Source organism: Drosophila takahashii, chromosome 3L, assembly GCF_030179915.1.
Source record: "Drosophila takahashii strain IR98-3 E-12201 chromosome 3L, DtakHiC1v2, whole genome shotgun sequence".
NCBI lineage: Eukaryota > Metazoa > Arthropoda > Insecta > Diptera > Drosophilidae > Drosophila > Drosophila takahashii.
The window spans coordinates 22141928-22168477 of record NC_091680.1 but is presented as its reverse complement, the minus strand read 5'-3'; the positions used below and the strand labels follow the sequence as shown (position 1 = coordinate 22168477).

Below are 26550 nucleotides of genomic sequence, written 5' to 3'. Positions count from 1 at the left end.
CGCAAAATGCTCCAGTCACAAAATGCTCCAGTCGCAAAATGCTCCAGTCGCAAAATGCTCCAGTCGCAGAATGCTCCAGTCACAAAATGCTCCAGTTACCAAAATGCTCCAGTCGCAAAATGCTCCAGTCGCAAAATGCTCCAGTCGCGAAATGCTCCAGTCGCAAAATGCTCCAGTCACAAAATGCTCCAGTCGCAAAATGCTCCAGTCGCAAAATGCTCCAGTCGCAAAATGCTCCAGTCGCAAAATGCTCCAGTCACAAAATGCTCCAGTCACAAAATGCTCCAGTCACAAAATGCTCCAGTCACAAAATGCTCCAGTTACCAAAATGCTCCAGTTACCAAAATGCTCCAGTCGCAGAATGCTCCAGTCGCAGAATGCTCCAGTCGCAGAATGCTCCAGTCACAAAATGCTCCAGTAACAAAATGCTCCAGTCGCAAAATGCTCCAGTCACAAAATGCTCCAGTCACAAAATGCTCCAGTCACAAAATGCTCCAGTCGCAAAATGCTCCAGTCGCAAAATGCTCCAGTCGCAGAATGCTCCAGTTACCAAAATGCTCCAGTCGCAAAATGCTCCAGTCGCAAAATGCTCCAGTCGCAAAATGCTCCAGTCGCAAAATGCTCCAGTCGCAAAATGCTCCAGTCGCAAAATGCTCCAGTCGCAGAATGCTCCAGTCACAAAATGCTCCAGTTACCAAAATGCTCCAGTTACCAAAATGCTCCAGTCACAAAATGCTCCAGTCGCAAAATGCTCCAGTCGCAAAATGCTCCAGTCGCAAAATGCTCCAGTCACAAAATGGTCCAGTCACAAAATGCTCCAGTCGCAGAATGCTCCAGTCGCAGAATGCTCCAGTCGCAGAATGCTCCAGTCGCAGAATGCTCCAGTCGCAGAATGCTCCAGTCGCAGAATGCTCCAGTCGCAGAATGCTCCAGTCACAAAATGCTCCAGTAACAAAATGCTCCAGTCACAAAATGCTCCAGTCACAAAATGCTCCAGTCACAAAATGCTCCAGTCGCAAAATGCTCCAGTCGCAAAATGCTCCAGTCGCAGAATGCTCCAGTTACCAAAATGCTCCAGTCGCAAAATGCTCCAGTCGCAAAATGCTCCAGTCGCAAAATGCTCCAGTCGCAAAATGCTCCAGTCGCAAAATGCTCCAGTCGCAAAATGCTCCAGTCGCAGAATGCTCCAGTCACAAAATGCTCCAGTCACAAAATGCTCCAGTCACAAAATGCTCCAGTCACAAAATGCTTCAGTCACAAAATGCTCCAGTCACAAAATGCTCCAGTCGCAAAATGCTCCAGTCGCAAAATGCTCCAGTCGCAAAATGCTCCAGTCGCAAAATGCTCCAGTCGCAAAATGCTCCAGTCGCAAAATGCTCCAGTCGCAAAATGCTCCAGTCACAAAATGCTCCAGTAACAAAATGCTCCAGTCGCAAAATGCTCCAGTCACAAAATGCTCCAGTCACAAAATGCTCCAGTCACAAAATGCTCCAGTCGCAAAATGCTCCAGTCGCAAAATGCTCCAGTCGCAGAATGCTCCAGTCACAAAATGCTCCAGTCACAAAATGCTCCAGTCACAAAATGCTCCAGTCACAAAATGCTTCAGTCACAAAATGCTCCAGTCACAAAATGCTCCAGTCGCAAAATGCTCCAGTCGCAAAATGCTCCAGTCGCAAAATGCTCCAGTCGCAAAATGCTCCAGTCGCAAAATGCTCCAGTCGCAAAATGCTCCAGTCGCAAAATGCTCCAGTCACAAAATGCTCCAGTCACAAAATGCTCCAGTCACAAAATGCTCCAGTCACAAAATGCTCCAGTCACAAAATGCTCCAGTCGCAAAATGCTCCAGTCACAAAATGCTCCAGTAACAAAATGCTCCAGTCGCAAAATGCTCCAGTCACAAAATGCTCCAGTCGCAAAATGCTCCAGTCGCAAAATGCTCCAGTCGCAAAATGCTCCAGTCGCAGAATGCTCCAGTTACCAAAATGCTCCAGTCGCAAAATGCTCCAGTCGCAAAATGCCCAGTCGCAAAATGCTCCAGTCGCAGAATGCTCCAGTCGCAGAATGCTCCAGTCACAAAATGCTCCAGTAACAAAATGCTCCAGTCGCAAAATGCTCCAGTCGCAAAATGCTCCAGTCGCAAAATGCTCCAGTCGCAGAATGCTCCAGTCGCAGAATGCTCCAGTCGCAGAATGCTCCAGTCGCAGAATGCTCCAGTCGCAGAATGCTCCAGTCGCAGAATGCTCCAGTCGCAGAATGCTCCAGTCGCAGAATGCTCCAGTCGCAGAATGCTCCAGTCGCAGAATGCTCCAGTTACCAAAATGCTCCAGTCACAAAATGCTCCAGTCGAAAAATGCTCCAGTCGCAAAATGCTCCAGTCGCAAAATGCTCCAGTCGCAAAATGCTCCAGTCGCAAAATGCTCCAGTCGCAAAATGCTCCAGTCGCAGAAGGCTCCAGTTACCAAAATGCTCCAGTCACAAAATGCTCCAGTCGCAAAATGCTCCAGTCACAAAATGCTCCAGTAACAAAATGCTCCAGTCGCAAAATGCTCCAGTCACAAAATGCTCCAGTCGCAAAATGCTCCAGTCGCAGAATGCTCCAGTTACCAAAATGCTCCAGTCGCAAAATGCTCCAGTCGCAAAATGCCCAGTCGCAAAATGCTCCAGTCGCAAAATGCTCCAGTCGCAAAATGCTCCAGTCGCAAAATGCTCCAGTCGCAAAATGCTCCAGTCGCAAAATGCTCCAGTCGCAAAATGCTCCAGTCGCAAAATGCTCCAGTCGCAGAATGCTCCAGTCGCAGAATGCTCCAGTCACAAAATGCTCCAGTCACAAAATGCTCCAGTCACAAAATGCTCCAGTCACAAAATGCTCCAGTCACAAAATGCTCCAGTCACAAAATGCTCCAGTCGCAAAATGCTCCAGTCGCAAAATGCTCCAGTCGCAAAATGCTCCAGTCGCAAAATGCTCCAGTCGCAAAATGCTCCAGTCGCAAAATGCTCCAGTCACAAAATGCTCCAGTCACAAAATGCTCCAGTCGCAAAATGCTCCAGTCGCAGAATGCTCCAGTCGCAGAATGCTCCAGTCGCAGAATGCTCCAGTCGCAGAATGCTCCAGTCGCAGAATGCTCCAGTCGCAGAATGCTCCAGTCGCAGAATGCTCCAGTCGCAGAATGCTCCAGTCGCAGAATGCTCCAGTCGCAGAATGCTCCAGTTACCAAAATGCTCCAGTCACAAAATGCTCCAGTCGAAAAATGCTCCAGTCGCAAAATGCTCCAGTCGCAAAATGCTCCAGTCGCAAAATGCTCCAGTCGCAAAATGCTCCAGTCGCAAAATGCTCCAGTCGCAGAAGGCTCCAGTTACCAAAATGCTCCAGTCACAAAATGCTCCAGTCGCAAAATGCTCCAGTCACAAAATGCTCCAGTAACAAAATGCTCCAGTCGCAAAATGCTCCAGTCACAAAATGCTCCAGTCGCAAAATGCTCCAGTCGCAGAATGCTCCAGTTACCAAAATGCTCCAGTCGCAAAATGCTCCAGTCGCAAAATGCCCAGTCGCAAAATGCTCCAGTCGCAAAATGCTCCAGTCGCAAAATGCTCCAGTCGCAAAATGCTCCAGTCGCAAAATGCTCCAGTCGCAAAATGCTCCAGTCACAAAATGCTCCAGTCACAAAATGCTCCAGTCACAAAATGCTCCAGTCACAAAATGCTCCAGTCACAAAATGCTCCAGTCACAAAATGCTCCAGTCACAAAATGCTCCAGTCGCAAAATGCTCCAGTCGCAAAATGCTCCAGTCGCAAAATGCTCCAGTCGCAAAATGCTCCAGTCGCAAAATGCTCCAGTCGCAAAATGCTCCAGTCACAAAATGCTCCAGTCACAAAATGCTCCAGTCGCAAAATGCTCCAGTCGCAGAATGCTCCAGTTACCAAAATGCTCCAGTCGCAAAATGCTCCAGTCGCAAAATGCTCCAGTCGCAAAATGCTCCAGTCGCAGAATGCTCCAGTCGCAGAATGCTCCAGTCACAAAATGCTCCAGTCACAAAATGCTCCAGTCACAAAATGCTCCAGTCACAAAATGCTCCAGTCACAAAATGCTCCAGTCACAAAATGCTCCAATCGCAAAATGCTCCAGTCACAAAATGCTCCAGTCGCAGAATGCTCCAGTCACAAAATGCTCCAGTCGCAAAATGCTCCAGTCACAAAATGCTCCAGTCACAAAATGCTCCAGTCACAAAATGCTCCAGTAACAAAATGCTCCAGTAACAAAATGCTCCAGTCGCAAAATGCTCCAGTCGCTAAATGCTCCAGTCGCAAAATGCTCCAGTCGCAGAATGCTCCAGTCACAAAATGCTCCAGTTACCAAAATGCTCCAGTCGCAAAATGCTCCAGTCGCAAAATGCTCCAGTCACAAAATGCTCCAGTCACAAAATGCTCCAGTCGCAAAATGCTCCAGTCGCAGAATGCTCCAGTTACCAAAATGCTCCAGTCACAAAATGCTCCAGTCACAAAATGCTCCAGTCACAAAATGCTCCAGTCACAAAATGCTCCAGTCACAAAATGCTCCAATCGCAAAATGCTCCAGTCACAAAATGCTCCAGTCGCAGAATGCTCCAGTCACAAAATGCTCCAGTCGCAAAATGCTCCAGTCACAAAATGCTCCAGTCACAAAATGCTCCAGTCACAAAATGCTCCAGTCGCAGAATGCTCTAGTCGCACGTTGCAAGGAGATTTAAAATTCGTTAATTCGGTTGCACTTAACTTTTCTAAAACTTCAAAAAAAAAAACTTTGCAGCGCAGCAGCCAAAACGCCCTTCTTCGACTTTCAACTTTTTTGATCTGTCGCTCTCTTTCTCTTCGCCCAGCCATGGAGTCAGAAATCCGTTGTTTCGAATTCAAATATTCCGGGTCGTTGACCCGGGTGACCATCATACCATGCCACATGGCTAAGTTGGCTGGTCTACCGGCACTGCTTGCGGGTTTGTTAAAAACCAGTTGGCAGGACCTAACACAAAACCAAAAATGTTGATAAATATAAATAATTTTTACATTTAAAATGATTTATTTTCTTGTTCTACGGTACAATTATGATTAACCTCGTTTGCTGGCCAATCCAACCCAATCGTACTTGAAGTATTCCTTTGGCAAGGGCAGGCAGTTCTCGTGCAACTCGATGGCATCCTTGTCCATGTGCCACACCATAAAGTTTCGTCCACAGGCGATCTGCTTATGGAGCGCAAAATGAACCCGGTCAACAAAGTGGGACTGGCATTGGCGGCACTCGAAGACTCTGTCCTGGCTATCCACCCTCAGGAACTTCCGTATATTCCGGACTTCAAGTAGACCCTGGATTTCACCAGTCACGTCCGTTTGAATAATAAAGGTGGGCGTGTTGTCCACATCATCTCCCCGAAGTAGGTAAGGTACAGCATACAATTCTTTGGAGGTGCTACAAACCCGAAAACTGTAGAGGTTTAACTTCAGGTTGGGCGGAATAGGTCGACCAGGGACCTCTTGAGTAAGATAAGTTTCAGCAAGCTTGAGCAAATCGGAGGACGATTTATTACTTTCGCTGCCAAGGCATTCGGCTGCATTTTTCACTTGATATTGGAGAGGAAGCTTGGATACAGATAGGGATTTTCCCTTGGGGGAGTGACAAAATCTCTTCACAGTCACCTTCATTCTTCTGATAACGCACGCCTCCAAGGGAACTTTTTGATGGATCAGCACATAGTTACTAATCTTCTCCAGCAGCATTGAGAATATCATATCGACCGCCTCGCCAATATCCAGGTGGTGTTCAATATTTAAAGGACTGCTTTCGTAGTACATGCGTTCCTTTTTCACGTCCACATAGAATCCTACAGATGCCTCCAATTTGTCGGTACCAAAACTTAGGAATCTCAGTAATTGAGGAACAGCATCTATCCCAGAATCCAAAAGAAAGTCGTTGGTCCTGGCTGTGATGCTTCCATCGCATAGGATAAACTCTTCGATGGCCTGATCCTCGATTGTCTTCAGGATCTGTTTTTCCTCGGGCCCCAATTGAATGCAATAGTTTCTGTTGTTCTTGATATCATTTCGCCAGTGATAACTGTACGGTTCGCTGGCGGGAACACGACTTTCGCAGGTGGTACATTCCGCCCTCCTTGAACCGTTGACGAAAAACTGATGTCGAAAAATTCTTGAGTTTTCCACGATATCGAAGATAAAGCGCGACTGTGTTCGACGGGCCATGATTAGTAAGTTACTGATGATGGGTGTTTCGATGCAGTGGATTTTATATACGAGTTAGGATACCAAAGTGGCTTAGGTAACAAATGAAATAGTACTTTCATGGTCATAGGTATAAAGTTGAACCAGCTGCTTTTAATTGAACCTATAACACGGACAGGTAGATAAATCCCTGTCAGGTCAAACAGCTTTTAAGAAAAATCACATCTGGAAAACCCTATCCATAAGAAACCTGCAAATACGAACGAGTAAACCAAATTTTTATGACCTATAAGGATTAAGAAGAGTTCTTCGCGAATAGGAATTATTAAATCTCGAATATTGGAAATGGACATCTGGCTAGGCCTCACCATAAGAACCCTGCAAGTCTGAAAAAAAAGACCCTATGGCCGGATTAAGAGTTTTTCGCGAGGAATTCCTTAATTTCAAATAGCTTGGGTTTAAAAATTAAATCAATATCCTTCGCGTTTACTTTGGACCCCGCTTAATGCAAACACAAAGAAAAACATAATAAAATACGGGTTGTTATATTTGACTCAACCGAAATTATTTTTTCAAATATTTTCGACATTTCCAACATTTTAATACGATATACAAATAATAGTATGATGGCTCTATGTTTCAAGGTAATCTCTACCAAATACTATGGTCTTTTAACAAATAATCGCACGATGTTGGCTGGCCAGACGAATTAAAGAATCTCGTAGAATGGCGCCACTGTGTGTTGGTAAAGGGAATATTTATTGTTAACAGGACAAATATTGAGTGTCACGTTTACGGAATGGTAATAGGGTTACAAAATATTTACCAACATTTTAATAAAATTTGAGAAATACATTAACAAATTCTACATATTTCTGAAAAAATATCCTTCTAAAAATTAAAAGGGAAAATATGATGGCGCCACTTTTTAATGGTACCCCTGTCAACTTGTTATATCCTTTTAAGAAAAATCGTAAGATGTCGCCACTTACTACGGTACAGGACTTTTTTCCAGGAGTTGGCAGGCCAGTCGATTTAAGGAATATCGTAGGATGGCGCCACTTACTATTGGTAAAAAGGACATTTAAATATTTCCTGCTTTCCGAATATCCTTCCGAAACTTATGATGGCGCCACTTTTTAAGGGTATTCCGGCCAACTCATTGGATCCTTTAACGAAAAATCGTAAGATGTCGCCACTTACTACGGTACAGGACATTTTTCCAGGAGTTGGCAGGCCAGTCGATTTAAAGAATGTCGTAGGATGGCGGCACTTATTATTGGTAAAGAAGATACTTAATATTAACAGGAAATATTTCTGGCATTTCGAATATCCTTCCGAATCTTATAATGGGCCACTTTTTATGGATATTCCTGCCAACTTATTGGATCATTTAACGACAAATCGTATGATGTCGCCACTTACTAACGGTAGAGGATTTTTTTGCAGGAGCTTAAAGGATATCGTAGGATGGCGCCACTTACTATTTGTAAAAAGGATATTTAATATTAAAAGGAAATATTTGCGGCTTCTTTTGCCATGATTAAAATGTAAGGTAATAAATTATAAGAACTTAATATCGACCTTTTTTTGTATTTTAGTTTTTTTTTATTGTTGAGGGACAGTACTTCCGTAGTAACCACTAAGTTTGTGATTGACTTTGTGGGATAGTTTTCAGCACACACGAAACCATTTGCTTACCCAGTCAATCCATAAGTGTTGTGGTGACCAAAATCCTTATAGAATTATCTGTGTATCTATGGGCTCTATAGATTCCACAGTCTTCGCTTCTGACATATTCTTGGTGTTATTTCTATCAAGGCATATTTGAAAAATACAAACTCGAATTAATAAACTCGCGCGAAACTAGTGCAGGGCTCTAATTTTCATAACGAAACGTCAACAGGTAAGGCATATCTGCTAAAACTACCCTATAATGTAAAGATACCCCTAAGAGCTGCAAAAACTTCCCTGCATTTAAAGTTAAGGAACATAAAGCCGTTAAAAAGTCCTTAGTATGAAAATGGGTTTAAGAATGAAAAAAATAATAAGGTGCTTTGAATTGAAATCACGACTTGTGTACTGCAATGTTTAAATTAATTTCTCATTCAGCCATTAAATTATTTTCATTTCAGAGAAAATGATTTAAATATTTCCTGCTGTTTGATGTTTACATAAAGGAACACCAGAAAGGGCTGCTTCTCCGTTAAGAACTTTTAAGAACCCCTTGCAACCGACATTTTAACATCCCTGTTACTCCACCCGTATTTCCCCTGCAACTCATACGGGGTCTTGCAAAATGGTTGGGTATCAAGCCCAGTTCAAGCCATCCTGGATAGGACAAGGTGTTCCCATTGCGACGCCGATGAAAAGTTAGCGATGAAGTGGCGGCGGTGGAGCGTCGCGGGCTTATTCCTGCGGTAGCCTGTTTGACTGTTGGCTGTTGCTTTATGGCTTCTTTAGTAGTTGAAGCATATTTAAGGCGTTTCGTGCGTCCTTCACACGCACACAGACTGCATACTTACATATATTTATACTGTATGTTCCATCACACATATTTCGTACTTTCGTCGCTGAGAAACCTCACGTGTCCCTAGCAGCTTATGTGGGTGAACTACAACAACAACAAAAAAATGAAAATAGAGTAAAACAAAATATATGAAAATAGAAACAAACAAAAAAGCCGACAGTAAAAGTAACGGAAAACTGCTGGCTGGCATTTTTTACGTTTTTCGGTTGTTGATTTTCCTATTTCACTCCTTGCCGCTGTCGTTGAATTTTCCTTTTGGCCGTGGAATTATGAGAGCTCGTCTTTCCCCATTTTCTGTTACTTTTCGGCTTCCCATTCTCTATAGTTATTTTTTGTTCTTTGGTGTCTTGGCATCCTGACGCCTGTTTCCCTGCTATTTTGTTTGCTTTTATTTTCGCTCGTTTTATTTTGGTCTGATTAAAAGTAAAGTTTTCGCCGGTTTTTTTCTCGACGGCCGCGAATTCTATTTTAATTTGGGATACACGACATCAACCTGCATTTTTTGATACATTTTTAGGTTTTTATTTCGACATTAAGGCGGTTGTTTAAAGCGGATAAAGGGATATGTTTTGACAGTAAAATAAACAACGAGTTGATGGTAACTTACGTCCAGTTATAAAATATCTATCTCCAATTAGGTATTTCATTTTAAACTAAATGTAATTTTTGGATCTTAAAAAATTAATTGTTGTCGTTATTTCTATAACTTTTACGAATGATTTCCAGCTTTAAATACTTTAAAATCTTGTGAAATAATTGGCTTTCTAACCCCTGCACTATGGGAAAAAAGTCAATTTTTTTGGCATAAAATCAACTTATTTTACAAATTATTTTTAAAAATAAAATATATTTTGTGAATTTACATACCCTAATTAGCCAAGAACAGTTATCTAAGATTTTTTACTAACAACACTATAGAGTTGATAAGCGAACAAAGTCAGCTGTTCGATTGACTTTGTTGTGTGCGTTAATAAGTGAAAAAGCTTTGCAAACTTTTAGTGCTTATTTTGTGGAGCAACAAAAAGGATTATTATTTCTGATCATGTCAAATCGTAGCAAAGGTATTTATAAATGTATCTTAGATTACATGTTTTGATTATTATGGCTTGTTGTCCAACTGTGAACTGTTTTAAAGGTGTATCTTTTTAGCTTAAAACTAACAAGTTTGTTTGTGTTTCGAGGTGTACAACTTATAAATGGCACAAAGTTGCAAAAAGGTAAAAACGCAAAGTTATTACCAAATGTATCCTTTATATCGCAAAAATAATAATTTTTGCAACTTTTTGCACGTTTCTTAAAAAAAATGACTTAAATCCAGCAACTTATAAACATAAAAAAAAATATTTTTTAAATAAAAAACAATCTAAATGGCTTTCATTAATCTTAAAAATTGAATTCATGGAAAGGGGCAAGTCAAGTGAAAATCCTGGCTGCAAAGGACTCAAATATAAAGAAGCTGGACCCCCGTTAAAGCTAAAATTGGCATCTGCTCTTAGATAATATTTCACTTTTCTTGTACATGTCACCAATTTTTTTTTTGACAAATTTTAAAAATTAACGTAAACTGAAATTATTTTACCGTCTTACCAATACAAATACAAATTTTTTAAGATCCCTGCCAATTAATTTGAATATGCGGCGTGGGCGGTGGATGAAAACAATGGTCCGATTCAAAAAGCAACAAAAACAGAAATTACAGCTTTATCTTAATAGTATAAATACAAAATTTCTAAATTGTATCCCTAAAACTAGAGTTTATGCCAAAAAAATAGACTTTTTTCCCATAGTGCCCTGTCACACTTTTTTGTTCTACTCTCACAGCAATCAAAGTATTTAATTATGTATGTACTTTTTACTTGTTCAATTTGAACTCAAACAGTTTTTATTTAGACTGACCCATTTAAATTCACTATTCGTGTACCAACTATCAATTACTGAATTATTGATGAATATTAATAGCTTTTCGTTCCCAAAATATATTTGTACAACGACACAAATGTAACAATTTATTTTGCCGTCTCTCCGTAAACAGATAGGAGCAGAGATAAAAAAGGTTGAATCGAGTAAACAAGAGGTTAAAGTCCATAGGTCAAGTTGGTAGCTTTCCGGATTATTCGTTATTACGTTCGTGTGCCCAGCTTCTCCTCCGCCCTACACCTTAACCTTGCTCTTACCTGGTAATTAACACTTTGTCAAGCTCATAAATCTTTAAACATTGATTTTTAATGGTGGCATTTTAACGCTTCGTCGAACAAGGGAATCGGGATCTCCCAGTCGCCCAGGATACGTGCAAGCTGTATAGAGGGAAATCAGTGGAGGCCGAATACCCGTGGGAAAATTAATAAATTATTGGGGTCGGGCTCGGGGTACACGTGATTCTTTGTTTTTCCTTTAGTTCATTTTATGGCGGATGCATAAATTTGGATACAAAGTGGTCTTTAAGTATACATATGTCCTCACAGGATTAAGCTTGCTTAACGGGTAGGTAAGCAAATAAAAAATGTGTAATTAATGGTAGTTTACAAATATTTATTGACTATTCAAAAGATAAAATTCACATTAAAACTTTTTAAAATTTAAAATATAGTTCGATTTTAAAAATTTTAACAAGATGTCGAACTTAAAGCTCCCCATTAATTTGATTGCGCTTAAGTCAAAATAAGACAAAAATATATGTTGCATACTTAACAGGCGTTTGGTTGATTGATTCATGTGTTGATGAAATGTAGAATATGAAGAACTGGATAGTAAAAGCGTAATACTACGTGATATGATTGCATGAACATACTATGCTCTTGTTTTTTATGTGAACCGGGTATAAATCGACTAAAAAACTATAAATACTCTGGAACTTATGTTTGCATTTCGAGGTCTTAGCAGTTTCTCTTTGAAGCTTTTTGTATTAAACGCATTTACTGCAGTTTCGGCATAACCAAACCGGAAAAAAGTAAAAGCAACCAGCAAAGACCGCTCAGAATTTATATATAAAGACACAAGCGCACAAATAAATGTTGTTCTTGGCATTGTGTGTGTGTCAACGAATTATGTCCCCCAGATGTCAGTGCAATACAAGCGAGAAACATGACAATTCCGCCTGCGACCGCCCACCAGAAAGTCCAACAACAGTAGTTTGTGATGCGCTAGAAACTATCCATAAGTATCCATGCATTTATGCGGGCGGGGCGCCACAACACCGCCTCTCAAAACCCCAAAACCCCACCCTACAACCCACTTCTTAGTGAAAAGCTCATGTGTTTCTGTTGCTTTTCTTTTATAAATCTCTGCTGCTGCTAGGGATGGGAATGTGTACTTTTCGTCTTCAGATCTCTCATTTGTTAATAGCAGGGCTGTGAACCACTCCGGAGCTGAACCACTCCGAACCGGAGTGGTTCACTTTTTTTAGAAAACGAACCGAACCGTAAACCGGAGCGCCGAATTTTTTTATAATTAAACCGGAACCGAACCGGAACTTTTTTTTTTTGATATTCGGTTCGGTTTACGAAAAATTTATTTTGTGTGTTCGTGTTTTTTTATTCAACAGTGTGGGGGGTTTTCTGATCATATTAACATAGAGTTTATTTACTAAGGGAAATAAAAATGCGCCAATTTTTGTGGCTATGCAATGACTGCATCTAACTCAAACAATCTAATAATATATTACTATCATCTTCCAAAACTTTTCGCAGTATGCCCACATTAAAATTACATGATTAAGGCAAAGAGTATACTCTTTGCCTTAACTGGTAAACACTTTATAAATCATAAATCTAGTAACTTTACTTATAAGTCTTAATGTTATGGTACATATTTCAATGAAAATACATGGAAATAAATGTTGACTTTATTATTTCATTAAAAAAAATTATTTTTTTGAACCCTGGTTCGAACCTGAACCCTGCTCCGGCTCATCATTGAACCGGTTCGCCAACCGGAACATTATCTGTCGATTAGGTTTGAACCCCGAACCGAACCCATGCAAAAATAATATGGGTTCACAGCCCTGGTTAATAGCCTTGTTTAAAAAACATAGACATAAATAATATTATACGTACTCTCTTAACAAACGAAATCTAAAAAATAATTAAGACAAACATTTCGTTTGTTTATTTATTTTCCATTAAAATGATTTTTTTTTAATATTTGTTGTTTTTATTTGCGAGATCTTTTTACTTACTAAAAACAACAAGTTTATTTTCTCCGTGCCCCTAATATAATAATAATACTTTAAGGATAACGACAATCTAGTGCCCTAAATCCACTTAGACAGAAAATTATACAAAAATTATTTTTTTATGTTATAAACTTTTGTTAAGAGTTTTTTTATAAGTATTTGAACATGCTTCGTATATGACTTCATATTCCCATTCTTATGTTTAATAATATAATTATAATATTTAAGGGAACTACCATCACTGGATTCTTCTGGAGAATATGGCACTGTGGGTGTGTCCGATTGTGTTCCATTTGTCAACAGCAGCGTGGAGAGGGGATGCTGCGGTGGGTGGTGGATGGGGACTGGACGCTGGGGGTAGGGGTTTTTTAAACAAGGGTAGGGGCAGGAGGAGGATGAGGATTCGCTGGACGTGGCAGCCAAAAGGCCAGAGGAGAAAAGACGCTTCTGTGCGGATTCTGCTCCTGATTCTGGCACATCAGCAGCTTTATTATTATGCAAATACATACAAAATATGAATTATGTTAATGCCAAGTGTACACACCATACACACGCGGGACATACAGCTTTGTCCAGAATGCATCGTCTTCTGCTAACGGCCTGCAAAGCCGTCAAGTTATCTCCGCAAAAAGTCTCCTTTTCGCCCAGAATCCCGCTTAAAAATTGTTGGCTCGTGTGAAAGTTTTGTTTTTTCTTGTTTAACCATTTTATTGAACGTGCTGGCGGAGAGCTCAAGAAAGCTTACGACTTTGCTAGACGAGGCTTCAGCGGACTTGGCTGAAAACAATCTCAGATCAAGTGGCTTGCTGGCGGAGATAACTTTATTCCACAACTTTATGCCATAACTCCTAAATTAGCTCTTTAAAATATGGATTTCTTTTAAATTCTCCTGAAAACCTTATATTTTTCTCTCATTTATTATACAAATTATACTCTATCCATGTTTTGTTATTATTTAAAAATGTATTTAAAATGGTGTATCCACTCTTTTAAATATTATCAACATAAAACTTATCTACGGTTTATTTCATTTAAGGCAACAAAACATAATGAAATTGATTAATTTTCTGTCTTTGTTTTCTTATTGTACTTTTATAATTATTATTATAATATTGGTCAAAGGCCACGTTTTCGACCCTATAAAGTAAATATATAAATAAATATAAAACAATAATAAAAACTAAATGGCAAATTTTGATGCTTTTCAAGATATGTGCTTATATTATCACGTTTAGTATTTTACAATTTATGAAATCTACAAGGGAATTAAAATGTTCCTTGCCTAAGTTTGTTTTTGTTCTCATTTTAGATAATTATTTAATTTGTTTCGAATACAAAATGGCTAGTTTTTTCCCATAAATATATACATGTGTTATGAACACAAAGAAATGCAATCAATTAAATATGACTTACTCAGCGTTCTTGCTGTTGAATGTAATTCAATGCATTTAAATTCCCATTTAGCTTATTTGAAGAGAAAATAATTTGCTTTTATAATTGCTTATCTGTGCATTAAGATTTGCATTTCCATTACATTAATTACATAATTGAGATAGTCCACATAATATTTCCACCCCTCCACCTCCCTTTATTTTGGCCCAATTATTCATCGATTGAACCGAAGCTCTTCAATCAAAGAGATGGAGAAACATTGCGGCTGTTCGAGGCTGAATATTGCGCCTGTTGTCATGTGAGCCAAGTGAAATTGCTTCCCATAGGTCGTATCCTTTCGAACACTTGGCAAATGCAATCAATCTTCGACGATAAAGGCATACAGCAAAAGGCGAAATGTAATAATTTAAGGATATCCAAATGCAATCGCATCTCTTCTCTCTAACTGCACAGAGAGAAATTGCTTAAGATATCAGGCTAATCTCAATCAGGATGTTATTAGTTGCGTAGACTAGTAACTATCGTTTCAATAAAAATTCTCAGATCTTACCTTAATTTAGATATTTTAGAAAATACCTTTAAGAATATATTTGTATATTTTCGTATTACATTTATTTTAAATTTAAAGAGTATTGTAGAATATTAACCCTGAAATCACAGTTTTTAAAATTTTGTGAATAATGAATATTTAGAATTCACAGAAAAAAATGTAAAAACAAACTTATAATATTTTTTAGAATTTAAATTAACCTTAAACTGTGGAATATTGTTCTCTCTTTTTTCTCTGTGTAGATCCATTCTGTTCCGTTTCTTTGTGGGCTACAAAATGGCATCGTATAAGGCGATAAGTGCAGCTGCGGCAGGAACAGAAGCTGCAGCCATAGGAAACAATACTTTTATGCCCTGGCTTAGATCTGGGGTTCTGGTGCCCCGTAATAAATTGTTTTTGCATAAAATTTCCAAGAAAAATGCCTGACAGACGAGGCCAAGGGTAGAGAGAGAGGGCTGGGGAAATGCATATAAAAATTGTTCACCTTTGCCTCGATTGCATATTTATCATTTCAAGCTGCCAGGAGGCAAAGTAGGGGGTGGTGTGGGGCTGGATTTCAGCTGGATGGTTTACAGAGCTCGCACACACACACTTAGAATGCACGCATGGACTGTCAACACTTTGAACTGTTGCACCCGGGCTTCCATTTCCATCTCTCCTCAAAGCCTTCCATTCGGGCTATAGAAATTGCTAATGCATTCAACAGTCACATCAGCAAAGACCCCACATACATCTTCATATATGGGTAGGAAAATACCTCAACTGTACACTTATATATATGGACCGTAAATATCTATGGCAAAATCAATGCTTTCCATAATATGCTGCGCTTGCTGTAACAATTTTACACCATTTCCCATTTGCCACTCGTTATTGTTTAATGCGCTTATAAAGGTGGGCTATTATGATAATGCTGAAAGGTTTGCCAATTCCGTATAATCCGAAACCACTTGCTCGTTATTTTGAATAGATTTTAGATTGCCAAGTGTATTTGGAAATAAGCGATTTTATGTTGAAATTAAGGAAGCCACTTTGTATTATTATCAATAATCCAAGTTTAAATTTTCCTAGAACACCTAAACAAACAAATTTGTTAAACATTTCATTAATTTAAACAGATAAAACAAGAAAAAATTTTAAAAAAGCTAATTCGATTAAATTTGTACAAAAATTACGGGTGAAAAGACATCTTTTTTGACAAAAAACCTACGGAACTCTGACGTATTTCAATACTTTTATAAATCCCGAGAGTACAGTTTGTATTAGATCTCCAAAATAATAGATTCAGAGTAAGGGAATAGCATATATTTTTTATAAATTATTTTTAGTATTAATAATATTTTCGATAGAGCATTCGCCTGTCATCGAGTCATTCAAAAAAACTTCACTTTCCCCTTCTGTTGTCATGGAAAAGGACAAAAGTACGCTTGATAAAATAATTGCAATTTGTTTACACATGCATTCATCCCCGTACTTCCCCTCCTGTATTTGCCGAGTTAATAGTTTATTATGTGATATTATTATTATTTTGCCGAGCATATGCATGAGGGTGGGTTATCGATGAGAATGTGCTGCCAAAGGGTTTTTGTTGCCACTATTGTTTTGCCATTTTGTGTCCTTAATTATAATTGCGCCTGTGATGATTTAACAAGGACAATAGACAATGCCTATTACTTGTCGCCAGATCCTTTGAGTGGCTTTCGAACTGAAACATTCGAGTATTATGAGTAAAATGTGCATAATAGTCGTGTCTATTCGCAGCAATTGGTTTGCGGACTAAAATAATTGTCAATTTTGCAGAAATCTTAATCGTGTGGATGGTCAGTGGTAAGGTCTAACAATTAATTTACATAAGGAGTCATGTGCAAAGTTGCATCATTAAATGCCTTTTATGTTTAGTTTCAGGCTTAGTTTCATTAAATACATTTATTATTTCCTATTTTGTAATTACTTAAATAAAGATTCCGTCCGAATAGCTTTTAAAAACTCCTGGCTGAATTAAAAGACTATTAAATTATTTAAATTTTGTTAATGAAAAGTCTTGAAGATATTATGCTTATTGGATATATCTAAAACATGTTTATGCGAACACCTCATGATATTCTTTTAAGTTTGCTTTTACTATGTGTTTACTCGGTCCAAGGGTGCAAGTAAGTCAAAAAGTAGTTGTAAATTAGGTTGATTGTAGAGTAAAAAGTTAATATGCTAGAGATAACTTTGTTTATTCGTTTTGTGATCGAACTTCATAGGTAAGTCGCCTTAGGTCTTCAATCCGTCAATACCCCACAAAGGACGCAATAAAGGAATCTATAAATTGCTTTCAATTGAAATTACCACCTTAACCATCTTTGCACCAACTTAGATGAATGCACCCATAAAAGCTTGCTAGCTGGATTCTCCCATTTTGATTCGCAACCTGTTGATCCCTTTTGGTAGCTGCATCTGCTGCGCATTTCGTGCTCCTGCCGGAATCTCCCCATTTTGTGGCACGTACTCTGGCACCGCTCCTCGCTGCCCCACATCCATTTCAATGGCTTCTAATATGCGTTCAAACGCTGGCACAATTTGCAACACAACAACGCTCCACCTTTCGGAATACCCGTAGTCGTACTTTTTCCGCTCGCAATCCTCGTACGTAATGTTTGTGCTGCTTTTCCGCATGCAATTTTACGGGCATCTAAGCAGCGGCAACAAATTTCCGCAGTCCGTCCGCATCGATCCCCGAAAATCCCTTGTAACATTTTCATTTTGCATTGCGAAATTGATTTGGTCAGCAGTTTGCAGCAATTCCCATGGAAATGGAAATGAAAATGCATATACAATATATACGTATATTTCATGCCGAAAAGAGGATGAAGGGAAATTGGGCAAGTTCTGTTTCGGTTGCGGCTTATCCGACCAGGAGTTTAATTACAATATGAGCATTGCGGGCCAAGTTTAGCAAGACAGTTTGAGACTTTCGATTCACTTAGGCAATAGGAAAAATAGAACAGAATAATTTGATGTAAGCGGTATGATTTTTTAATCTGTAGCTATAAAAATTGAACTTTAGTTGATTTAAATTTCCACTTAAAATTAATTTAAGAGTTTTAAAGTGAATAGTAAAATTATTTTCTTATTTTTTCTTCTTTCTTCAAATTAGCTGCATAAATCTGAATTCTCAAAAAATCGCCCAGTGACAGGCTAAAATTCTTGAAATGTTTAAGTGTGGCATAAAGCACTCTCTCTTTTCACTTTTCGCTTTTGGTTGCTTTTAAGAAAAACTGACGAGAATACTTTAAAACATTCTCATAGTCCCCATCTCCAGTGAAAACCCATAGCTTAGCTTTCATTAGTTGCATTTATTGTAGAGCTTAAATATTCGAAAAGTGATTTCGTGTAGAAAAAGGAACTGTGGGAATTTGTCAACTTGACAATAACTTGCTTATGTTATTTTGCTGTTTTTCAAAAAGCATTCTTTAGATTAAGTCCACATAAACAGAGAGTTGTCGAGTCCCTAAGAAATGATTTCGCATTTTTATTTCTTTTGCCTACGCATTTCAATTGTGCAGCATGTGTTTGGCATTTAGTTGAGTTTTTATTTTTTTTTAGCTGGATTTTATAACAACCCAGTTTTGTGTTGCTGGGCAATCGTGCGCTATAAATGGAGATATGTACGAGTGTGTGCCCGGAGAGCATACATATCCATCATATAAACAATTTCCATGCCGCGTTTTAAGTGCCCCCGTCAGTGCAGTTTTGTTTTTGCGCCGTCGACGACAGTTTGGTTATCCTTACTCTGCGCTAGTTTACCTATCAACCACCCATCGACAACCGCCCAAAGGACCACCCTCCGAACGATACCTGCCCACAATCAATAAACCAGGGAACGAAAATAACTGTTATTGTAAATTTTTCATACAAAAAAATCACGCACTTAGAAGGGTCCTAAAATTTTTTTAAATACACCACAATTTTTATTAGCCATTGTAGTATACAAATCCGTAATGATTTTTATTTTTTGATTTTTATAATAAAACTCAAAAAATAACTGTTATTTTTTGATTTTTATGAATAACAGTTATTCCCTTGACATTTTTGAAAAAATGAAATAATTAAAAAAAACATAATACCCGTGCTTTTTATAACTTACTAAAAATTTGTTAAAAAAGGCAACCGCGCATATTTTATACCTATATTTTTTTAAAATTTTGTTTACCTACAAAATCGCCATAAATCAAGTTTGAGTTTTATTTTGATCACGACGAATAACTGTTATTTGTCAACTTTTATTATAAAACTCAAAAAATAACAGTTATTCTTTGAGTTTTACTTTACAAATCAGAAAATAACTGTTAAAGTGTGATTTTTAAAATAAAACTTATAACAGTTACGTTCCCTGCAATAAACAAATAAATCTGCGTCCTCGTTCCCGAACAAATAGCTGCAGTGGAATACTAAAAAGAATTCAATTGATGCGACAAGTGGTACATTTAAAACCCTTCTAGTCGCATGCCACATGTTCCATTTCGCAAAAATAGGGTTCTTGAATAAAAGTTATAGAAATTTAAAGTCAAATGCATTAGAACTGATATGCCATATAATATAATTTAATTAAAATTGACGAAATAAAACAATATTAGAATATTTTTAATTTACACATTTTAAACAAATAACGGCATTTAATTGTTTTTTAACTTTTCTCTTTTGCGTAGTCTTTTTAATTTATTATATCCCCAAAGACAATTTATTAAATTGTATTTTTTAATAAAATGTTTTAAACTCTTAGGAACTCTTCTTCTAAAGTACTACATTTAAAAGCACAATGCAAAACTATCATAAAATGTATCAAAAAATCCCTAATAGACTACTTCCCAAACAAGAAAATTAGTTCTCTGCTGAGAGCCTTAAAGGTATTTTTACGGACCAGGCCTTGTTTGCATTTTTACTCTGCCATTAGATAAACAAAAAAAATTGAATAAAATTTGTTTGCCAGGTTAGAGCAAGGGCTTTTTTACCGAAATATTTTTTCTCCCCCTTTTTGTTTACTTTCTATTGCATTGCATAAAATCCCAAGCGCTTGCATATTTGTTATCCTTTTTTGTGTTGTTCTTTTTTGCTCTCTGAGAATTTGTAGCTTTCGGCAGTTGGTCACTTTTTGCTCTGCTTTGGTTGTTGTGTGCGGGGATGTCCTCGTATTTGCTTGGGGTTTTAATTTAGCTGGTCATACGAAAAAAGTTTTTTGCCAATTTGTTGCATTTTGTTGACAATCCATGTGACATGTCCCCTCGTCCCCCTGCAGCTCTCCATCTTCTGATGTCTGGAGGGTCGACCCTACAGTTGTTGACTTTGAGTAGCTGGCAAAGTTCGGTTTTGAAGTTTGTTAAACAGTGGGGCGTAGGTGGATCTGTGGGCGTGGCCATGTCAGCAGCTCGCTTTTTGTTTTCAAAACTGGGCAAGAGTTGAAATTGGCTTCTTTTTGCCTCTTTTTGCTGACTAATTTTACGGTGCAGGTTGGCGAGCCAGTTGGTCGTTGAAAAAGGTACATGACTTTTGGCTTAAGCTAATGTTGGGGGAATGAATCACATATTCAGGCTTTTTCTGGGTTACACAACTTTTAAAATGTACTGAAGTTGTTACGCTTTTTTTGTATGTCAAAAATGTCCCTATTTTTAAATAAATGTAAAATAATATACAGATCATCATCTTTGCATATAAATTTTATTAACTTTCTATAAAAGCCTAGTTAGGGCTTAAGGAACTAATGAAATTTAACAAATTATAGTGATACCCATTTTGTTACCAATAGATATGTAACTGATTTAAATGGTGTGTAGTGAAATAAATGTTCACTGGAAGGTCTTACAAATTTTAAAGATTTTACACTTCAGATCTTCAAGGCAAGGACCAAGATGCTCCTGGAGTTCCTAGTTTTAGTTTCCAGTTCGTTCGCTAATTTACTACCGACATCCCTAATTAATCACCAATCTGGCAACCATAAAGGCTATGCAAATATCGCTCATTCGCCCGGGGCGCCGGGCAGCGCCATCTGTCGTCCATTTCTGGGCAGGCATTGAGGCGTGAAGCCAGCACTACCCACGTCACATTCGCATTCTCATTCACATCTACATTCGCATCCACATCTACATCTACGTCCACATCCACGAACTAATGCCACAGCAGCCGCCGGCGAAGAGATTTTCCGATTTGTGGGAATGACTTATGGACCACTTTTGGGTGCCACGGGGGATGGTGGGTGGGAGCAGGGTAGTTTGGAGGTATATCCTTTTTAAGGCACCTTAATCATGGCAAGGAACTTTTGCACCGGGACCAGGGTCGGGAGGGATGGAGCCTTTTAGCTTTTTGTTTGTAATGAAAATTGACATGTCCTTCGTCGAATTGTTGCACTGGCAGACGTGCCCTGGTCCTGGGTGTTCTTTTTGCTCCCTCATATTCTCTCCTTCCTCCTTCCTCCTCCACTTTTCTGCCTTCCTCTTCTTATCCAGCTGCTGTAGTTTGCCTTTGTTTGGCCCTGACGCTTTGTCTTCGCGCTGTTCATTTACCGTGGGCCATTCACAAAAGGCCGAGGGCACGATTCCTACCCTATGTAGGCATATCCCCCACTGCATACCCCCTGCAGCCCCCTCGGCTCACCTAAAGGCCCCTCGTAGTATCCCCGATATGGAGGCACCTTTGTGACGAAGATGTATCGGCTTGCTGTAATCCAGAGCCGTGGGCATGCGAGCGCCTCTTCCCCCAACTTGTTGATGAATTAAAAATCAGCAAACACCGGGGAAAATGCGCTTTTGAGGGATGTTCAAGTGGGACGGATAACAGGGCTTTAATGGATCATGCCAGTAATTGTGGGATTAATTTCAACGTTCCACTACTTCGGAGTGCCTGCGTGTAGCCCATGTTGGTTTAGTCAGCGGGGAATTTTGCAAAGTTAAATTGGTAAATGTAAAAGTAATTATTAGGTTTCTAAAGTAACCTTAAAAGGAAAAAAATTGGTAAAAATTACATATATTTTATTGTAGATCAATTAATAAATTTTTTTGGATTATCTATAAATAAAACAATGTCGCTTGTAACACCATTATTTTTACCTATCCGATTATTTTTCCCAAACTGCTTTCATGTCTGCTAATTCCTTGGACATTGCATTGCAATCTTTTCACCTAATGAATTTAGAGTGGAGAGCTCATTAACCCTGGCTAGGACCGGGGTCCTTTTATGTCCTTTCAGCTCCCAGCACTATTATCTTCGTGTTATAAAGTTATCTGGCCGTCGCATCTTTCTCTTTGCTTTCTCTCTCTTCGGACAGCGACTGTGCGGCGGACAGTTCTCTTAATTGCTTGCCCGCGTAATTAATTTAATTTTGGAAAACTTAAAACTGGCCCCAGCTCCTGGACCCCTTCTACCCGCCTAATGTCTCCTGTCTGGTGCATAATTAAAACAAAGCATCGGCTTTCCAGCTTCTAATGAACTTTATTAAAGCGAAGCGCCCAAGAAAGAAAAACTTTTAAATAAAGCTCAAGAAAAAAATCAGTATGCCAATTTCTGTTACTTTTTTCTACCCCGATCCAATATTTTTTGCTGCTGTTGTTGTTGGTAACACGGAAAAAATTTTATTACACGGTTCAGTTAACAAAGTCTGCTATTGATTTCCTCTTCGTCGGATAGGTGAAAAGACTCGCCAGCAACAACAGCGGGAAAAAGAAAAGGTTTTTAATAAAAATTAATTGAAAAGGAAATGGGTAAAAAAGTTGCTCAGAGGACGGGTTCGAGGGGAAACGTCTGAAAAGTTTGATTTTTGCGCCAATAATGATTGGGATCATGATGGAACGGATACCCACGCCGAATGTGGAATTGAGCGTGAGGCGAGCTATTAAATTGATTAATTGTTTGATTTGTTTTTGGGTATCCGATTTTTGGAGGTAAGGTTGGGAAAAAAATATAATGAATTAGTTATTACCTAAATCCGAATTTTGATTAGGCAAGAATATTATAAATATCTGAGTTGGTAAAATCAATTTGCAAATGATTTTTAATTGTTTAGATAAATAAATCAGAGTGTTTTATTCTCACACGACTTTTTCAATCATCTCAGAAAATGAAGCCAAACAAAATCTAGCCTTAACATTTCAGAGCTAAAAGGCTTTAGTTTGAAGACATCGTTTGATGTGATTCCCCAGAGCGACATCACCGAATGATTGCAGTTGAAAGCTCATGTTTTTGGACATCCGTTGCCTTTTCCTCAAATTCCCACTTTTCCGTCTGTCAATCCGTCAAATCCTTTGCCACCGTTTGTCGCTTACTTACACTTACATCGGATGGCAGACGTTTCCCGACCTCCTCCGGCAGCTTCTCGCTTTTATCAAAAATTAATATGACGAACTACTCAGACAAGGCTCCTTTTCGTCGTTTCCCCCCTGGGTTATCCATTCAGTCTGGCTGCGCTCTATGGAAAAGTTTCACAAAGAGCATAAGGATTTGCTGTCGCCTTTCGCATTCAATTTTGCAAGGAAATCAAAAATATGACGAGGGGGTATGTATTCATGTATGCAAAAGCTAGGGGAGTGGAATGTGTGCGATAGACAATGCATTCTGTGCAACGTTCTCATTAAGTCGGAGGACCCAGGCGCCTTGTCAAGTCAGCGTAATGAAGCGATAAGCTGCTGACATATTGCCAAGTGCAACCTCAATCCATATATGGACCCTCTAACCTCTAACCCCTGGCCCCCCCGACCCCCCGGCGTAGCAATTACCAGACAAACAACAATAACAGTTTGCCATGCAAAAATCAACGTCAAAAGTTCAACTGTTTGCAAATAATTTGCAAAAATCGTTTGAGCTTTGACTTGCTGTCTCCTCATCCCGATTCCACCCCCTTTCACCCTCTACCCCCGAATAGTTCATCTGCAGCTACATTGTTTGACACACATTCACACATCTGTAGTCGAACACTGCCCCAATTATATTGTGGAAAACGAAAACTCGAAAGTTTGATTTCGTCCTTATTTTGTTTCATTTTTGTAAAGTAAATTGTTTTTTTTTTGAGTCGTTAATACTTAACAGATTGCTAAAATATTGATATATTTTAAGTTTTTATTAATTTCACTATATATTTATTTGTTGTTAAATGTGACTGTTTTTTGCGGTGTATAGTACAAAGCATAGGAGGCAGAGTCTTATCGGCAGCTGAAAATACCGTTCGCGTTTTGCCTTCTTGTTCGACTTCGCCACGCAACGCTAAGCATTTTGACTATGCCATATTTCACAAACCCACCAACAAATATCTAGACATATGAATGCATTCACATCGGTACAGCTATCTCTAGATATAGGCAAAACCAGAAAATAAAGCAATATTAGGTATTGAGAGAAACGGGAAGAACACATAGCGCAGCATTTACGTGGATCTGCAAATGTACATTACTATTAAGTCTTGGAAAATGAAATAAATATTTTTTTTGATTTTATTTTTAACATCTAAATCAGAATTGTCGATTATTTCTTGCCCTTTTTAATCAACTAGACCACTGAAGTTTTAAAGCCAATTGTGATATTTTTCTATAAGCACATAAATGTAATAAAAAACCTTCCATCAATTAAAACAAGAAAGGAAGCTAGCTTCGGCCAGCCGAAGCTTATATACCCTTGCAGATCATTCCTATTAATTAACAAATCGCAAAAATGTTCAATTTTCTAATATTTCTCATTAATTTTCCGATTGTTCCTATGGCAGCTATATGATATAGTCGTCCGATTTTGATTAAATTAAAATTGAAATTCGGAAATATTTAAAAAGAGTCATATCCTAGAGTAGAAGATAATACAATAAAAACCAAAGAAGCTAGAATTTATTTCCTATTACTTTTCCATTAATTTTCCGATCGTTCCTATGGCAGCTATATGATATAGTAGTCCGATTTTTTAAATAATTAATTCGAAATTCAGAAATATTTAAAAAATAACATCCCCAAAAGTAGAAGGTAATATTTCAAAAAACACCGAAGCTAGAATTTTTTTAAGTTTTTTTTTCCGATTGTTCCTATGGGAGCTATAAGATATAGTTGTCCGATCCGGTCGGCTCCGACATATATACTACCTGCAATAGAAAGAAGACTTTTGCGAAAGTTTTGTCCCGATAGCTCAAAAACTGAGAGACTAGTTTGCGTAGAAACAGACAGACGGACAGACGTACAGACGGACAGACGGACGGACAGACGGACAGACGGACAGACGGACATGGCTAGATCGACTCGTCTTGTGATGCTGATCAAGAATATATATACTTTATGGGGTCGGAAACGTCTCCTTCACTGCGTTGCAAACTTCTGACTGAAATCATAATACCCTCTGCAAGGGTATAAAAAAAGAAACTTGCAATATAAACATTTTTTGCGCAATCACTCAATTGTTTAAATTCCGAAGTCCTTTTATTTAATAATAATACAGTTTTAAAATTATAAAAAAAGTAAAGTATATTTACTTAAAAGAAAACTAATACTGCTCATTTCGGCCTTACGTTATAAGATTGTAAAACCCGCTTACTTACCATTCAAAACAATTATGCCCTAGGCTCAGCCAAGAGTATGAAAAGGCAGAAGTTTTCCTGGGCTTAACCTCGACACGGCTTGGCATTTTTGCATAAAAAATTTTGCAATGCGTTGTCGAGGAGCAGGCGGAAGCCTCGGCAGCCCTCATCAGTTCGGCTCCACTTTCAGTTCCAGTTCGAGTTTGAGTTCCAGCTGCATCTGCAGCTTGTTTATGGCATTGGCATGTATGACAGTTGCATTCAATCAATATGCAGGCAAACAGAGGGCGCGGTGCATCCATATCCATCCATATCCAGGCAGGAGGGGGTGAGATTGGGCCTGAGACTGAGGCACTGAGGGTCTGTGGGATGTCGAATGTCGGATGTCGGGCCCAGCGCCTCGGTTCTATGCATTTCGAGCTGAATACTTCTGTGCTGGCGGCTGAGACTCAGCCTGCCGGATTGGCATTCGCATTCGCATTCGCATTCACGTTTCGCATTGAAAATTGCATATTCGGCTTGACAGGGATGTGAACTTGTCGTCTGGTTGGAAAGATATTTCAGACTCATCGCAACTGAAAAATATTACATATTCTTTGGATCACAGAGAGCTTAATGAAAGGTACATTCAAGAAATCTGTATGCTAACCTAACAATTAGTTGGTTAGGGTATTTTCTTTCCTTTAATGATTATTTTAATTTACGAAATAATTTAATGTGTGGACTGATAGCGAAAGGTCTTTCTTATTTTACTTTAAAGGCTACCAAAAATGACAGTTTTATTGAGTTTTAAATATATGAAATAATAAACAACGAAATACATGTAATTATTATAATTTCGCACGTTTTATTATATCGTTTCTTAGTAATCTACGAACACATGGCTATATTGACTCTCCTAGTAACCCTGTTGAAGACTATATATAGTATACTTTTTAAGGTCGGAAACGTCTCAAACATCTGACCAATATTATAATATCAAAGTTATACAAGGAATTCACAAAAATTTTAGTGCTTTGTAACTGGCTACCCTTTTGATCCGTAAGACATTTCCCTAAATGCAGTAGGTATTTGGCATCACTATTGCTTGAACCAGAGCAATTCTTCGCATTGTATCTGCGCCTTCCTTTGGGTTCTTTGCGCTGGAATTTATCAATATGCATTCCGTCGGCGTTCGCACAGCG

At 38.7% G+C, this 26550-nt stretch overlaps 1 protein-coding gene across 6 annotated transcripts; it reads right to left on the bottom strand.

Annotated features, from left to right (window-relative positions):
• Nucleotides 1-5050: 5050 nt before the first annotated feature.
• Nucleotides 5051-9312, bottom strand: LOC108067032 (protein terminus). 6 transcript variants are annotated; one of them, XM_070215618.1, is made up of 4 exons: nucleotides 8881-9312; nucleotides 8730-8818; nucleotides 7197-8661; nucleotides 5051-6367 (listed from the first exon to the last, which is right to left on the bottom strand). In XM_070215618.1, the coding sequence occupies exon 4, from the start codon at nucleotides 6223-6225 to the stop codon at nucleotides 5080-5082; it is 1146 nt and encodes a 381-aa protein (XP_070071719.1). In that variant the 5' UTR covers nucleotides 6226-6367; nucleotides 7197-8661; nucleotides 8730-8818; nucleotides 8881-9312; the 3' UTR covers nucleotides 5051-5079. The 6 variants fall into 6 exon arrangements, with proteins under 6 accessions (XP_070071719.1, XP_070071718.1, XP_070071716.1 ...); XM_070215617.1 differs by having other exon boundaries at nucleotides 7197-8650; XM_070215615.1 differs by having other exon boundaries at nucleotides 8932-9312.
• Nucleotides 9313-26550: the final 17238 nt, after the last annotated feature.

What these genes read in the sequence shown, in the direction of transcription:
- LOC108067032 (XM_070215618.1), bottom strand. Translation starts at nt 6,225, where the DNA reads ATGGCCCGTCGAACACAGTCGCGCTTTATCTTCGATATCGTGGAAAAC.